At 44.5% G+C, this 16313-nt stretch overlaps 1 protein-coding gene across 3 annotated transcripts in view; it reads left to right on the top strand.

Annotated features, from left to right (window-relative positions):
* Positions 1 to 16313, top strand: part of LOC120960999 (cyclin-dependent kinase 14) — a 131985-nt gene that overhangs the window by 41487 nt on the left and 74185 nt on the right. For all 3 annotated transcript variants that reach the window (XM_040384528.2, XM_040384529.2, XM_040384533.2), the window contains one exon: positions 6715 to 6792. In XM_040384528.2, the coding sequence (XP_040240462.1) occupies positions 6715 to 6792 (78 nt within the window). The remainder of the gene's footprint in view (positions 1 to 6714; positions 6793 to 16313) is intronic.

The following is a 16313-nucleotide window of genomic DNA, read 5'->3' as shown; positions in this document are numbered from 1 at the left end:
TCGCTTACATTTAAAACAGATCATAAATAGGTGGCAGGTACTAGAAACTAATCGAGCGATGTGCGTGCTCCTTCTCCATATCCACACGCTCAATGCTGCTGCGGTCCCATCATCCCGTCCTGCATCGGTATGAGCTGGAACATTTGCTCCGGGTTGTCCGCGGTCACGCCGACGTGCTGCGTTTCCTGCGCGGCACACACATCATCGTGGCTGCGCTTCATCAGCCGCACGATCGTTTCCTTCGGCTCGCAGACGTAGATCTTCTTCTCGACCAGCACGTAGCCGCCGCAGCCGCACCCGTTCGGCTGCACCTGGGCGGCGTACTTGCTGTAGACGTTGCGCTTCTGCGGGATCGCGTTGGTCAGCTCGGCCGGCTGGGGCAGATCTTCGGGCCGCGGTGCCGTCTCGAGCTCGACCTCCATCAGGGAGGTTTGCTCGGGCGAACCCTTGGAGACCTGTTGCTGTGCCTCATTGGTGGAGCCGTTGGCCGCAGTCGCGGCTGCAGTCGGTACGGTGTCGGATGCCGCATTGGCTGTTGCTGTTGGTGGTGCTGCTGCTGCGGCTATTACTGTGGGGATCGTTTTTTTGGGTGGTTTTTGTAGCTGCTGTAGGGAGAGCGGCACTTGCAGAGGTTGGGCGGGTGTTGCGGTCTGCACCTGGGCCAGTGGAGTCGGCAGTGCTTGTGGTGTGGTCAGGTGCGTGGTGCTGGTCGGTGTGTATACGGTTTGGCCAGCCCGTTTGACGATCGTCACTTCCTCGGAGCTGTCAAAGTCTTGCATGCCGTACGCGTACGGTGCGGGTGGCAGGTCGCGCTGGATGAAGACGGGCTGGATGGGGTTGGTGGGACTGGCATCAGAGAAACTGCTCAGAATGGTGGTACCGACAGCCAGCAGCAAAGAGATCTTCGCCCAACTGGGATGGCCAGGTCCCATGCTCTTCAGGGTGAGATATTGTCCGGTTCGTTGTCTCATGTCGGTTGCGTCTTTTACTGGCCGATTTCGGAACGTTATTCTTGCCGCGCTTGCACCGCTACAGTGTGAATGAAGGCCCGGGTGTACCAACTTTAAATATGGATGCAGACCTCCGTTTTCGGACGTGCAAACGGACGACGCGTGCTGATAAACTCGATTGCGATTAATCCAAACGTCTTTCACGAGCAGTTGTTGTTGTTGTTGAGGACCTTCGAAATGGGTGTGAACCCCGATATGGTGGTGTGCCCGGACCGTGCACTGCTTTCTCTCGCGCAAACCCTTTGCACCGGCGGTTTGATTCGTTTTGTAACGAATGGCGGCACTTATCTTGCGGCTGGGTGCCCAACATACCCAAATGGTGCGGCGTGGCGTACTAAAACGTGTCTTTAATGCGTGTGGTGCACATTGGTGGAGAGAAATAGTTTTTTCTCTTCACTTTTCTTCGGCTTCGTTTTTACTGCGAAGCGATTTGAACAGGTGCGATGTGATGCAACTTCTCGGCGGGGTAAGTTTGCAAGTTCGAAGGCTGCCCAACACCAGTGCCGAAGTAATCTATCGCAGCACAGTGTGTGGACGACTGTGGACGACGGGTGTGTGGATTAATGTTGGTGCAATCGTGTGTTAATAGGCGGCGGGACAGTTTTGTCGTAATCACAACACGTTACTGCCCTTTGACGTTATTGTCTATTGAAAGTGCACGTGAGAAGTTGGATTTAGCGTTGATTGTGTAATTTCACCGGATAAGGAGGGTTCTGTGTCGCATGAGGACAGGGTTTTGTCTGTTTTGGAAGGCCTGGAACCTGCTGGTGGCTTAAAAAAGTTTGATATGGTAAATTGTATGCCTCACTTCACGTAAATTTAGCAGTCATTGGGTCATCTGTGTGAAGTCTAAGCGGTAGTAAGTGGATGATTAGGGCAAAATAACACTAATACAGCAAACCAATACCGATTATAACTGAGACATTATAGTGCCTCGTCAGTTTGTCTTAAATCCTGACTGTTTCCGCCATTTCAATTAACAAAAACTTCATGTGATTCAATTTCTGAATAATTCCAAATGATTGATCAAGACGCCAACGAAGACTACACACTCAATTAATCATTGCATTTGAATGTCTGATTAATACTACCAGCCACTACAGGAAGTCTTGTAGATGTTATTATTTATTTACGAAATGCAAACAGTCGAAACGAAGCGTACAAAAACTAATCAGCTGTCTAGCTACAAAACATCCATAAACCGTGACCAAACAAAATCAGTGCTTCCCCCCTTTTATCAGCGTCTAGCACACCTCCGTTCAGTTTCCGTTTTGGGTCAACGAGTTGAAGGTTTGTTTGAATCATTTCTATCACCTTTTATTTTCGTTGTTGTGAGTCATAAAAAAGAAGGTTTCAGTGCTCTTATCTGTCAACGTAAACCATTCTTCCGTTGGAGTTGCTGTTGATAATCGATGCGAACGAGGCGTTCGTGTTGACTTGCGCTTGGAGGTGGAAGTAGACAAAGTTCATTCTGGAGTGGAGTGTCGTGGCTTAACTCTGGCACTGGAAGCTATGGAGTGTCAGAAATCAGCCACAAAGTGTTCCCACAACGCTGTCTGCTCGCTAGCTAGCCGCTAGAGAACTCCGAGAACTGTTGGGAACGGGACGATTGCTTCCAAGTATGTGCCAACGCAATTTGCGAAAACGTGGTCAATAATCACGTTTCGTTCGTTGGTCGCTCTGGTACGGTGGTGCTTCTCTACAAAACCTTGGAATGTGTAGTGTGGTGTAGCGGCTTTTTTGTTGTTGCTTCGTTCCAGAGTGACGTTTACGATTTTATCTTCCGAGCCATCATCTCCAGTCCAGTTTATGGACTGCACTAAAGTTCGTGTTCACTGTGCTCGTGTCCGCCATATCCCCAACGGCTCCGAACACCCCGGATCTAATGCAATATCCAGTGCGCACTGTCTGCATTGTTCTAATCAAAGATGGTGAAGCGTGATGGTTTCCGCCCGAGAGGCAGCGCTTGATAATATTGCAAAATATTCACAATTGTTTCGTGCGATAGCAATCTGCCCCTTCCAGTAGAGCGTGGCTGACATTTGTGCTGGTTGGTGGGTTGGTTGGTTGGTTGGTTCGTTGTAAGTCATTTGTCGCTGTCGCGGTTTTTGTCAGCTCTAACGATGCGCCATATTTAATTAAAGATAGTTACCCAACACAGTGCGCTCTTCGCTGTAGCCTTAACGGCGCGCTACAGTGGTTGTCATCGTCAATCGCCCTATCACACTACTCCTGCTGCTGTTCGAGCTGGCTAGCGAAGGGATCGTTTACGTGCCACCTTCCACCCTGGTGCCGACGGTTGACTTGTGTCCTCAGTCAACAAGTAATCGTGTGCATCGTCTTTCCGTAAGAGCAGAAGCGTTTTCGCATCCTGGTGGACAACAAACATACACAACGGGGATCGTTAAGAATGTGACGTGATAAGAGAGAGCTCTTAGTAGAGCTCTTACGATCTTCGTACTCAAGAATCCTTACTTGCCATCTTCGTTGGAACTGTAGCAATGGAATGGGAACTTGGTGTGCGTGTGAAAGAGAGGGTACTTATTATCACTTTGCCACTGTCCACACGGGGGCACTCGGGACAGAAGCACTGGCAACCAGTAACAAGTCTATCTGAACGCCGGTGTCGATCAAACAGGAAGCCATTTCCCAGATGTGTCTCCCCCGGTCGAGATTGGCTTGTTAAGGGTGGGTTTCACTCGAGCTCGCGCGAGTTCAAGAACACGCCATGCTGCTCGTGCACGGCGTGTCGGACGCGGTCGGTCGCGAATTGATTGAAGTTTGCAAACCACACCGCGCCCTGTTGTCCGTCGCTGACCGATAACAGCAGATGTCAAGCACGGCAAAGAACGGAACAGGAGGCTGACTAACTCATGATGACGCTGAGGATGATGGTGCTGATTGTTGCTGCACGAAGAGCGTTTAAACGTTTCCGCTTTCGCGGGGAGTAACGTAGTATCCATTTCTTGGTAGAGCAAATGCGTGACAGACACGAAGCGAACTCGGTTTTGCTTCCACAAATTAATCCTACACTTTTTCCTGCAAAATACAGTGGTTGTCATTTTCAGCTTTTCATGCTCCCATGCCCGAAGCTTCATGCTCGAAAGCAAAACATCACAATACATTAAACGCAATGTAAGGATGCAATATGATAGCTCCGTTTTCTATTTTCTGTTTGTGATGTGTTTCTTTGATCTTCCAGGCTTCTGTCGCTCGCTGCTCTTTTTCCGTCGCGCACCACAATGTTAATGCGTTTTGTTTTGAAAGGGTGAAGCAATAGCGATCGAATCTGCCGATAGTCGTCAGGGTTTGGATTTCTGAATCATAAACATAATCCGGGATCAAGTAGTAGATGTGCAGTGAGTTGTAGACATCGTCTCTTCGGCGGCAGTCATCGAATAAACAATAATATTTCCGCATTCGTAGAAAGCATTTTCTAAACAATTGTCTTTGTTTGTGACTTGGGTGGGTTTATTGTTTAGCATCACGGTTATGCATGAGTGTGTAATTTCCTGATTGAGGTTGTGTAGTCGCTAACAGTTTTCATGCTTTCAGTCAGTTTTATTTTCAAACCAATATGTCGTAAGGAAGTCTAAGGGTTGCTGGTTTTGTGTCTTGATGAAGTTCTAGGGTTTTGTTGTCTAGTGAGAACAGTCATCTAACAACATTCACAATGTATTGAAATTATTGGACTATTAACCACATCTCCAACGCCTTTGCTGATGTCTTGCAATTTCTAACAAAAATTCACAGAAAATAATTACGAAAAATCCCAGATTTTGATTGAGTTGCATCGCTCTTTTACCTATGCTCTCCTCACTGCACCATCTACACCGAGCGTGCGAAGTTCGTTCCGCCAGCTCAACAGCAACCGCATGTGTCAATCAGACCGGGTCGAGCACGAGCTTCAGTCCAATCTAGCTGACCTTTCGGCTCGCGCGAGAGGAGAAGTTAAACCGAGCACCGAGCCAGCATACGTTAGACGCGAAACCATTCGAAGGAAAGGAAGGGAAACGAAAAGAAGCAAAGAGTGGGAGAGGTCACGTACAGTATTTGGAATTTGAAATTGAAACGGTCGACAATTGCTTCCTTTTTTGCGCTCGGCTACGGCGATCATTTTAATTCAGCGCAGTTGGTCCCTCTCGGGTGATGACAATTATACCCGCACAAGGTGTCAGTGTGTGCGACAAAGGGGCGTCAGTGATGGGGTGGGAGTCCATTTTGTTCGCTGGTGGCCCTGATTGCATTTTGCGCACCTTTTACCATTGAAACGGTGTGGTCAGCGAAGGATAAAAAAAATGTACACACGATGCGTCGACGAGGTGTTGTTCCATTGAGGTCCAAAACGATTGTGTCACCGTCGCGGCATCGGCGTGGGGCTCCCCTCCTGTCACCTGTGCTACCGAATTTTTTGGATGCACCACTGGATGGCACCCCGTGTGTGTGCGTGCGTGCGTGCGTGTATGCAAGTTGTCCCTGGTACACACCGACTGCATTCCGTTCCGTTCCGTACGCTCCCCGTTCAAGTTTACGACGCGTTCCGCGCAATAATTAGCAATGAATGGAAAGCAAACAAACGCGCCACACTGCGCGGACCGCGCTGGAAGAGCAATAGACGCGATCCATTTTTTCTGCGTTCGTGCGTTCATTGCCATACGTGTGTTTGTATGTGATGAGGAGACTCGTGTGACGCGATTGAACTTGAACCACGCGGACGTAAAAGGCGACACCGTTCTAGTCGGTTTCCTTTTAGCACGGTCTCTCGTGGGGCAAAAGCGTTCAAAAGCAAACTCACATTTATTGCTATCGTGTTTTAATCCAGCGTATCGCGCTTACTATGCCTGTGAAATAATGTTTATTGTTTTTTTTTTTAAATTTAGTTTGCTTTATTTTTCTCCCCACAAAGCCATGCTCCAGAATGGGAGGAATTGAAACAAATAAAACGTGATAGTGTTCATTAGCATTGAGGCGTATAACACTCTTTATTTCCTTATTTCCCTCCCCACAGTCGGATTATTGGTTAATTATGTGCTTAAATTAATTACGAAATGATAATGTAGCTGCTCCCGTACGCGGACGTTCCTACATTCCCATGCCAATCCCGTATCGATTGGATCGAAGGGGGGGGGGGGGGGGGGGGGGGTGCAAAAGTATCGTCCGGGACCATTGCTATCTGGCGTGGTTTGCGTTGGATGAAAGTTTTTGTGCATTTTTCCGTTTGCCAGAAATCTCTCTCCAACAGTTACGTTTTCTTTGCCCGTTACGGCCGTTGGCAGGGGTAAAGATGCGGAGAAGGGAGAGCGAACATGCTTACTAATTGTGCAACACTTGGATGCTTTTCCCTAACGGTTGTTGTTCTGTTGTTGCTGTTGCTTTCTGATGTTGTTTTCTTATGCGGCACACCGTTATTGGCACTCCGATTGATTGGATCACACTGTTACCCTTGAGAGAATAATCTAGACTGAAAATTGTAGACTAGTTTTGTGTGTGGTTTTGAACGGAGTGTTTTCATGATTTCAGCCTCCAACTGTCAAACTCCATACAAAAAACTGACAAGAATCATGAAGGACCCCATTATTTCCAATAGTTTTAATATTTTCTCAAACCCTCAATTTTAATGCATTTTTAAACATATTTTTTGTCATCCGTTCTCAATCATTATCTCATTAACTAATTGTGTTTGATATCATCCCATCTTTTCCAGGAGTAACAATGCGCGAGAAAAAAGGAGGTGCTTTGCAGAAGATAAAAAAGCGGTTATCGCACAGCTTCGGCCGATTATGTAAGTAAATTTGTATTGTACATTTAGTTTAAAACTTACGAATACATTTTCAAAATTAGATTGTGTATGCCTCATATCCCAGTTTGGGTTAGTGTATCTTTTGCAGTTCCTCCCACGTTTTAGAAAGCTTCTAAAATTTGAAATTGGGTCACTGTGAACGATCTTTAATAGCAATCGGCAAACCCTTTCTCGGCAAACAAATACGATCGCTCGTTTTATTGCCCCACCGGACCGGAGTGTGTCAGCCGAGTGCCCGTGAGTGAGTGTAAATTTAGTGAATCTCAGTACACCTCATCAAAGCGAAGAGGAGGGGGATTTTTTTATCGTAAACTTCCTGCGCCCTGTGTTATTCTACCCTCATGGGGGCGATATTGAGCGATATAGTCTCGGCAGCCATAATTTATAGTGTAGTTTTTCGTGGAAAATTTTCTGTTTATCTGGTGTGCGTGTGCTGCACCAGCAAAAGCCATAGGAAGTTATTTTCTTTCCCTGTTGTAAAGTTGGGAAAGTTTGCGTACGGTTAGGCAACATGATACAGCACTATATGTGTGTACACCCTTCCTGGAACAATTTAGCATAGTGTGGAAAGTGATACGGTACAGCAATAGGCACAATAAAGTGTGCGAGTGATAGCCGTTGAAACCGGAGCTGCGGTAGCGTTGAATCAATAAAAGTGTTTATTTATAGTATTGTATGATATACCTGAGGATCACTACCCTCTCCCAGATCTTCATAGATTGCTCAGTATTTCGGAACTCCTCTTGAAAAAGCACTATGCAGAATTGGGATGATGTTTGCATAATCACATAATGGACATAAGGAAGCCAAAGAAGAAAAAAAGCTGGGTACAGATGGTCAATTTCGATTGCCCCGTCCAAGGACATGGGGCCAAGCTAGCGCTGTGCGGTTCTTGCATCCAAAATCGTCCAATCGATAGTGTTGCCTTACCTACGGTGCTGCAATTTTTCTAAGTGCCCACTGCTGATAAAAATAGAACCGGAAGATATTTTTATACCGCAAATCGCAATGAGCAAAAGCCATTCGAGCATCGTTTGTTATGGTAGTTTATGTATGATTTTTGCATATCTGGGCGTTGTTTAGATTGCGGAAGCTATTTTTGGGACTTTATGCTTTGCTATTTCTATAGGTATGTAACGCGCTAAAAGTGTTGCGAATCTATAGGTTGATTGACGTGTGTAAGAGCGAACAGTCGCATGGTGCCGTGGGAACGTGCTAGGACCAATGCACCTGGAGTCGCGAGTTCAAATCCGAACAGAATGCACCAAGCAATCAAAGATACCACTAATTGGGAACGGGTTATACTCTATTACTTCTTTACATGCTAAAAACAACAACCAACTCATTACTAGTCAACCATTTCAAACATCGTTTTAAAAACGATACAGCAACTTTGCTGAATATATGCAAGTAAAGCCGGGCATCATCATCGTTCACTTGAGTACCACTAATTCAATAAAAATGCTTCCAATCCAATTCGCATCGTTAACGAGGTCTGTATGCACTTGGGCATACTGGAATAAAAGTGTACACAACAATTACGCGGTGGAATGATTTTCCCGCTGCTGCAGCAGAAGAGTTTTTGCACACACTCACCAAGTGATGCTGTTGGTGTTGATGATCTGGACCGGTGGGTATGATAACTATGTACAACATGAGAGCAAAAAAAAAAGACGGTTTCAAAGGGAGATCCCTATTAATTTCGCTATTTTTTCCCAGTATGTATGTGCAACGATCTGAAATGAGTTTGATGCGCTGTTAAACTTGCAATTAAACGTGAAACGTGATGGTAGCGCCAGTGCACTTTTTTCATTACACTCTTGCTTGTGTGTGTGTATGCGTCCTACATACTGCGAGTGTGAAGCATATTTGATAGCATTTGGCTGAATGTTTGTGCAATTAAATGCCCGGGACTACGAATTTCAAACTTTGGTAAAAGCGAGCAACTTTTTCGCAAGCGTACAATAAAATTGGAAGCTGCTGGTTACATTTTGACGGCATCTCTCTGTCTCGCGATGACATAAACGTTCGTCTGACGGATGCCATTCCGCAGAAAAAGAAAGAAAATCCGCAAATTGCGCGCTATTGCTTTTGACGATGGATAATATGTGCAGCTGTGTTTGCTGACGATGCTGCCGTAAGCGAGTGAGTGTTAACAGGCAAGCCGATTTGCTTGCCCATCATCACCAGCAACGCGCGGGAACGTGTGAGAAAATTCACCAATTTTCCATTCGTTTCACTTGAGTTTTTTATGGTTTCGTTTTTCGGCAATGTTTGTTTGCCCTTGATGTGCTGGAAGTGATGAAGTAATCGTTTTATTCTACCATTTAATTAAATTTCTGTTTATTGTGGCAAGTGAAATGTGAACGGGACGTTTTACATTGAATTTTGGTTGTGCAGTAGTGCGTTGTTGTGCAGCAGATACAGCAAGTAGAGACAGCGTAGTACATGTTTGCTGCTGATCTGTCGCTTTCCTTCGTTATTGAACACTGTTCATTAAGTTATTTTTAATTAATTAAGAATTTCCCTATGGACAAAACTCAATTTTAATGCTTAAATTCGATGCAAAAATTAATTTTCAAACCCACTGCTTTGGTAATTAACTATGCCACTGTAAAGTAATGTACAAGAATGCATATTCATCAATGATGTAAACTACCAATTGAACAACTGTAAGTGGTTGTTTTGTACCGGTTGTACGACTCGCTGAATTACTATTCCCATTCTCCGTACACGGCCTCCCGAAAAAGTGGAAAAGTTCTCCCCCGTAGCCGCTGTGAGCCGCGCAAAATGCATTATCAATCGGGCCTGGATGAGTGAATCGACAAACCCCCGGCCGTGTTGTGCCTCTTGTGTTTGCAAATTACTTTTTAATTAGTTTCACTTTGTTTGGCCAAGTCGGTAATTTTATTTTCCCACTCGATTTACACGACGCCGGCACACGGTTAAAAATCGGCGCGAAAAGCACGGGAAACGGAGAACGACTGTTGTACGGCGGGCCTTGGTTGTGCTTTCCTGTGGTGCAAAAGTTGGTCGTGTGGTGTCGCATGACTGAACGTAATCTGTTTCGCTATTGCCGCGATGCCGTTGTGATGCCGTTTAGCCCACAGAAGTGCTTAAAAATTGCATCCCGAGTTTGACGTGAAAATGTTTGCATTCAAATTCGAGGAGCGTAATTGATGATGAGATGATGGTGTGAGTGAGCGTGTCGTGGGAAAAAAAATCGGGGAGGAAGTAACGCATAGAAAATGGTAACACCCCAAAAAAAACCAGCTTCCCAAAAGCAGTCTGGGAACGTTTTTTTTTTTTTTCTGCGATAACATGATGCGTGGCGACGTTTCTCGTTTCTAGTTGGGCGGAAAATGTGGCGACGGTCAACGGTTGCCTGTTTTTCCGGAATCGTTCAGCTGGAAAGCCGAGATTGTGCGGAACCACCATCTCCACCACCGACCGAGTTCATGGAAAGCCACAGGAGATGCTCCAAATATTCTCACAGCAGCACGTTGGTCCCGATTGTCGGGCATAGATGCGCACTACACCGAAGGAGACGTGTTAGACGTGTGGGGCAAGTGCAGCACACGCTGCATTCAGCCACATTCGATACGGACGCGCTGATAACCTCATTTGTTGTGGGCTCGCTGTTTTGTTTTTTCATGGGCGTCTGCTGTGCGCTGCTGTTGTGAAGTGACGAGCAGTCGAGCGCACACTGGCGGAAGTGAATGGAGCGAACGGACTGTATCGACCGGAAGGAAATGGTTGGTAGCGTCAGGCCGAGAAGAGACTCTGAGAGAGATTGTGCGTTTCGGTGGTGCGATGGGGTAGGGCGTTGATTATTGTTTCGCCCTTCACCAAAGCAGGATGATAATGCTGTGCTTGGGGTAATGGGTAACCCTAGTGCAACTTTATTTTTGATAAATTTGAAAACTTTATCCAAAATAATGAATGTTTTGCTGCGGTCGATTTTATTTCTACATCCGATATTGGGTGTCGAAATTTGGGGAAAAAGTTGTTTGAAAACAAACACAGACATTTTGTCGAAGGTTTGTCTTTTGTGCCATGGGAGATGATGCCTCTTTTTATAACTGCGGCGCTCATAAAGTTGAACAATCACTATTGTTTAAGGCTGGTAATGAGGAATGAAACAAAGCAATGGGTAAAATTTGTATTTTTTTTGTACAGAAAAATGTAAATCCAAAAATTGATCATACTTTGCGAGCTCACACTTGCATCTCATATACATCCATCTCCTAGTTATATCTTCTATAAATTAACATTTATATGTCCACAAAATATTCAATAACTAAGAATGAGTGCCTGAACTAAATCTTTGCAAAGATTGAGGTGAAATAAATCATCACTTGTGTATCGCTCATTTGCGTTTTAAGTCCTTGTGGCGACTAGCGACTTAGTAACAGATAAATAATTCTCTCGTGAGTTAAAAATCATTTTCGGGAGTTAAGTCACGATGATTGGTTTCGCTCTTCGCGATGACTAGTACGTACGTTTGTAAATAGAATAACTCTTTAGAGAATTCAATATGGATTGATTTAGCTCTTTCAAGCGTCGATTTTGTTCTTCACCCCGATTGTAACCTACCCACAGTGAGTAAAATCATTTGTAAGTCGAGCAACTCTTTCAAGAGTTAATTCTGCATTCACTCTTTGCACTAAATCAGCGATGTCAAACTCATTTGACCCCGCGGGCCAAAATGCTACTGAAAATAGTAGCACAGGCCGCAGCCTAGTATTTTATGCTATTATATGATACAAAAATCAGATCTTTAGCATTTCTTAGATCAGATCTTTAAATGATACAAAACTTTAATGTAAAATAAAGTTAAAAATGTATCAAATTATTTTCAATTAGCTATAGACTTATGATATTTCCTACATTTCCAAAATTTTGTGCCAACTTCCAAGAAGATAACGACAAAAACTGGTCCTGACTCATGACTTAATACGTTGGTTTATCCAATACTGAATAGTAAATTTTATCTTGATATTGATGTCATTTTGATTATCATTATTTTTGAGCTTTTATTAATTGTGAACAGTATTTACTTGCGTTAAAAAACCGTGAATTCTTACTTTTGATGCTGCCCAAGCTCCATTAATTACTACAGGTCGGTTCGTCCAGTCCAGTCCAAACTTGGACAAATCTTCATTTGACAGTCGGGAAGTGCAAGGTGTCATACAAGTCCTTCGTAACCGTTACTCCCGTCCTGTCAATAACCATAATAATCCTAATTCATTATGGCAAACAAAAACAGAGTCATTACCCCATCTGTTTTTTTCTCTAATCACATTGATCTTGGTAGGATGCCTCATGGAAAGCTTGTGATCGTTTGTAACAGTCTATCAAAAATGACATCTGATTTCATCTGTTTTTTAAACGTTTCGCAGAAGTAAAAAAAATAAGAGCTTGCGTTTTGAATTCCTGTTCGTTGAGTAATTTTGTTATTTTTCCCTAGTCTTTTTCTTATACAAATTACTTTTTTGTCACCAAGTACCTTGAGCATTACCTTGCTTAAAAAAATCATGTTCTAAAATCACATACAGATGGGTAAGATACATCCGGACATTCCGGGTTTTATACATTAATACAATATTAGATTGAAGCTTAATACGAGTTATTTATTTAAAAAATTATTCATCACATATTTGTGCAGAAATGCTTCTACTATTAAATCTAGGCTCAAGCGGTCGCGGGCCACACCGAAAGACCTCGCGGGCCACATTTTCCATGCGGGCCACTAGTTTGCCATTTTTGCACTAAATTGTAATCCTTTAATATTTTTTAAAATTATTCTTAACGCTGTACGTCAACATTCGAACACACTAACTCACTCTTTATTAACTCCTTTAACTGAGCATTTTTTCCCACATTTCTTATTAAAATAAGTGACTACATTGCGTGAAGCTCTTTTATAAATGAATTCATTGCGGCAGACGAACGAAGAATATAAAAAAAACGAACAAATACATTTTGTAAAAAAAATGCCTCCCATTTTGTCAATTTCAATATGGAATGGACATGCCAACTGTGCCCGCGGGGCAAGCAGTAAGTGAAAACAGGAACACGTGCATCACGAGCATCACTTCGCAGATAATTTCGACCACTGCACACGTGTGCAAGGGACCATGCAACGTGCTGCAGTTTCTGGGTATGAATTTTAAAGAACAATTTGCACATCTCGAGAAGCTGCCACTGCTGTGGCAAAAAAAAAAAAAAAAAAAAAAACAAAACACAACCGTTCGGGCCGATGGCGGATGCGACACGTGCGTACTATATATGCAGAGCGTTAACATGGCGCACACACATCTACAAGAGGACACAGTTGTTCAAACATGTTCGATGAAGAGAGGTACACAAACGCCAAGCAAAAAGAAAAGACAAAAACAACTCGTGTGGGTGTAATGAGTTGTGTCACACACTTCCCGAGCAGGGAAAATGCACTTGCAAAGGGGAATGGTCGTGCTGTTTTTGTGTCCGTGTTCCGTGGGTGAAACTGGCGAGTACCGATTGGGTAGTAAAAGTAGTCGGTGCCGTGGCAAATTTTGTGTAAATTATTTGCCACCCAGCACATTTTTCGCTGCCCATTATGCGTTATGCGGGCGCTTGCTTTCATTCTCGTTTGCACCATTTTTCCCTTTTTGTTTATGCGAAACAGTTCCATACCCAATCGTTGTGAGTTGGAAAGGATGGCTGGAAGCTGCTGCTGCTTTTGCGCTTGCCCATGTGGACAAATGGACCTAATGAAATAAATTTTGGCCTGGATAAAGGGCCGAGCAGAGCATAATAAATGGTGCCTCATGTCGTCATCCCCTGTGCATGCGAGGCTGCAGACGAGAGTGCACGGAATGCTTGGGTAGTTAGAAATATTACACGTTTCGGCCGACATTTCAACGTCATCATCATCATCATGGTCGATGTCGTGGGTAGTAAAAGTATGCATAAAGCGCAACGAACACACGAAAACACCTGCACAACAACGGGCACGTTGAAGGGGCAGCATCCGGGAGCATTCAGTTTCCGTGTGCAGCTGCATTGCATAAAACCTTAGGCCGCCCAGAGACAGACGCGACCGTCGCATCATCGTGTCGTTCGCAGCGCAGAAAATGGTCTATTTGATCTCACTCTCTCGCACAAAGTCGTCCCCTCGGTGCAGTGGAGGGTTTTTGGCCACCTCCTTCCGTTGGTTTCGGGGACGTGGTGCTGCATTTTAATTCCCCCCCCCCCCCCTACCACACACAGCTCTCGTGTGTTAGAGTGTGCAAGCGTGTGTTGTTGTCTCTTTGATGTTTTCTACAGCGCAAGAGCGCGAGAGTGTTCAATATGACGAAGCAAGGGTTAGACGCCTGAATTTCGCTGAACCTTCGCCACTGGACTCGGCGTTGTTGTGCACACAGCGTGAACACCATCTTGCCATGCGGGGGGTTGCTGCATGTGCATCGGTGGCCCCACGTCGACACACACGGTCCACGGTGAATGGGAATAAGCTGCAATATGATGGTATTACAGGCCTTCTTCTGGAAAGGGCTTTTTGGGTCGATGTCCGTTACGCTACGCGAGTTTGGATGCATGGGAGGTCCAGCTAGAGCAGAGGGGGAGCGTATTGATTGCGTGAGATTAGAAGAAAAGGACATAATGAGAGCAGCGGTTTGATTTAGAGCACGGTGGTTTAGTGATGCTCTGTTCATCGGGAACTAATGAAAAGGCGTGTGGTGATGCACCCTGATGCTTTCTAAATGCTGTGCTTAACCGTCCATTTCAGTATAGCTCTCGGTGAAGTATTGGCGAGTTGTGCAGTCCCAAGGGACGGACTGATTGTATGTGGTATGGTTGGGTTTAATCAAAAGCCGTTTTATTTTTTAGGATTCTTGTATGTTGGTCGTCAGATAGATTTTTGAATCCTTCCAAATATATTCTTGTGAGTATTACTGTGAGTAATGTGTTGAAGAGTCCTTAGTTGAGGTTTGTATGAGGAGTTGAAAGCCTTCAAACGTCGACATTCTCCAAAAAAAAAATACTGTCTGGAATAGTTTTGAAGGCTTGAGGCATCCTTCTTCAAATGATTGAACGAATCTAAAATAGACGTATCCGGCACAATCTCATCGCTATTCAATTGGAAAATAATCTTCTTTTTGGGGCGCTCTCTTGTAACCTTAATTGAGTGTTACCGAAAATACGCCCATCAAACGTAACAGGATCATTTTTGCCTTATAATCTAACCCCCAACAGTCTTTGTAGCCAAGAAAAGCCTTGTTTTTCTTCCGCACAAATACATGTATTTTCGTCTTTCCTGGATAGCTGGAACATTGCAGAGGTATTTTGCGTGAGTGAGAACAACGTACACAACGTCTCTCAAGCACGGTCAGGGTGCTGTGAGTTGCGATACGGCAGAACATGATTTCGCCCGAGAAACGTGTTCTCGCATAAAAATCACCTGCTTCGATGCGGATGGCACAGTTGGCAAAGAAGTCAACGCGTAGGCACCGTTGTAGGCGCACTGTTGTCAAACAAGAACATTGTGCAAACAACAGAACGGCATGCAGACAGTAGCTCGTTGTGTTGGCACGACTTTTGCCAAGCAGGCGGGTACCAATTGGTCTTGAAAACTGCGTACTTTTCTTCGCTTCTTCGTTAGCGTTCTAGGCGTAGGATGGTTTGTTTGGTTCAGGAGGAAAAACAGAAGATAGAAACGGGCAAAAGAGCATTGTTCGTTTGCTGTGTTGTCGATTTGTTAATGCAGCTTTTTAGTTTCCAGACTTTAGAACAAGATAACGTCAGTGCAACCAAAGATCATGTTTTCCTTGGATCATTTTTTAGGTTAAATTAAATCTGACAGAGACGACTTCTGTGTCTTCTCCACTTGTTGTATAGCAAAGATGTCTTATGTCCAGCCAACGCCCAATTGTCACATATTCGGGTTACTTTTTTTCCTCCAAAATTCTGAACTAAACTCAACAATTTCTTCTGGATCTACTATCGTCCAAGAGAGTTTCTACGTGCGTCGTTTGTGGGTTGTACAAGAGCCTTGTTTTGATATGTTTATATCGGTAAAACACAAAAAGATCCGGTCTTGTTTTGTTTGATGACAGGATGCGTGATTTTAGTTCAGATTGTGGTTTCGGTTGCCTTCCGTCCTCCGACCGGGTGCACGCGCCACACACCGGGCAAACGGATTTCGGTGTGTTTGATGTGGTCGTATGTGGAACGTGTTGAAGTGCTTTTCGGTAAATTGAACTAATTCCCAGCCCGAGGATCTAACTGTGCGAAAGGATTGAATGTGTGTGTGTGGTTAACAGTATAACTAGGGTGAGCTTTTGAGACGACAGTTTCGCCACCAGTGTGTACTGTTTGTGGTTTTATGTCACGAATTTTCACACCGAATCGAGTCAGAGCTTTAGGAGTGTTGCCGTTTGTACTTTTATGGTAAAACTGTCCTCTACAATACATCTCGTGTATCTTTAATATCTAAAAACATGTCTCTGTGGCTTCAT

This window comes from Anopheles coluzzii, chromosome 2, assembly GCF_943734685.1.
Source record: "Anopheles coluzzii chromosome 2, AcolN3, whole genome shotgun sequence".
NCBI lineage: Eukaryota > Metazoa > Arthropoda > Insecta > Diptera > Culicidae > Anopheles > Anopheles coluzzii.
The sequence above is the reverse complement of the archived record's forward strand: the minus strand, read 5'-3'. Positions and strand labels throughout refer to the sequence as shown.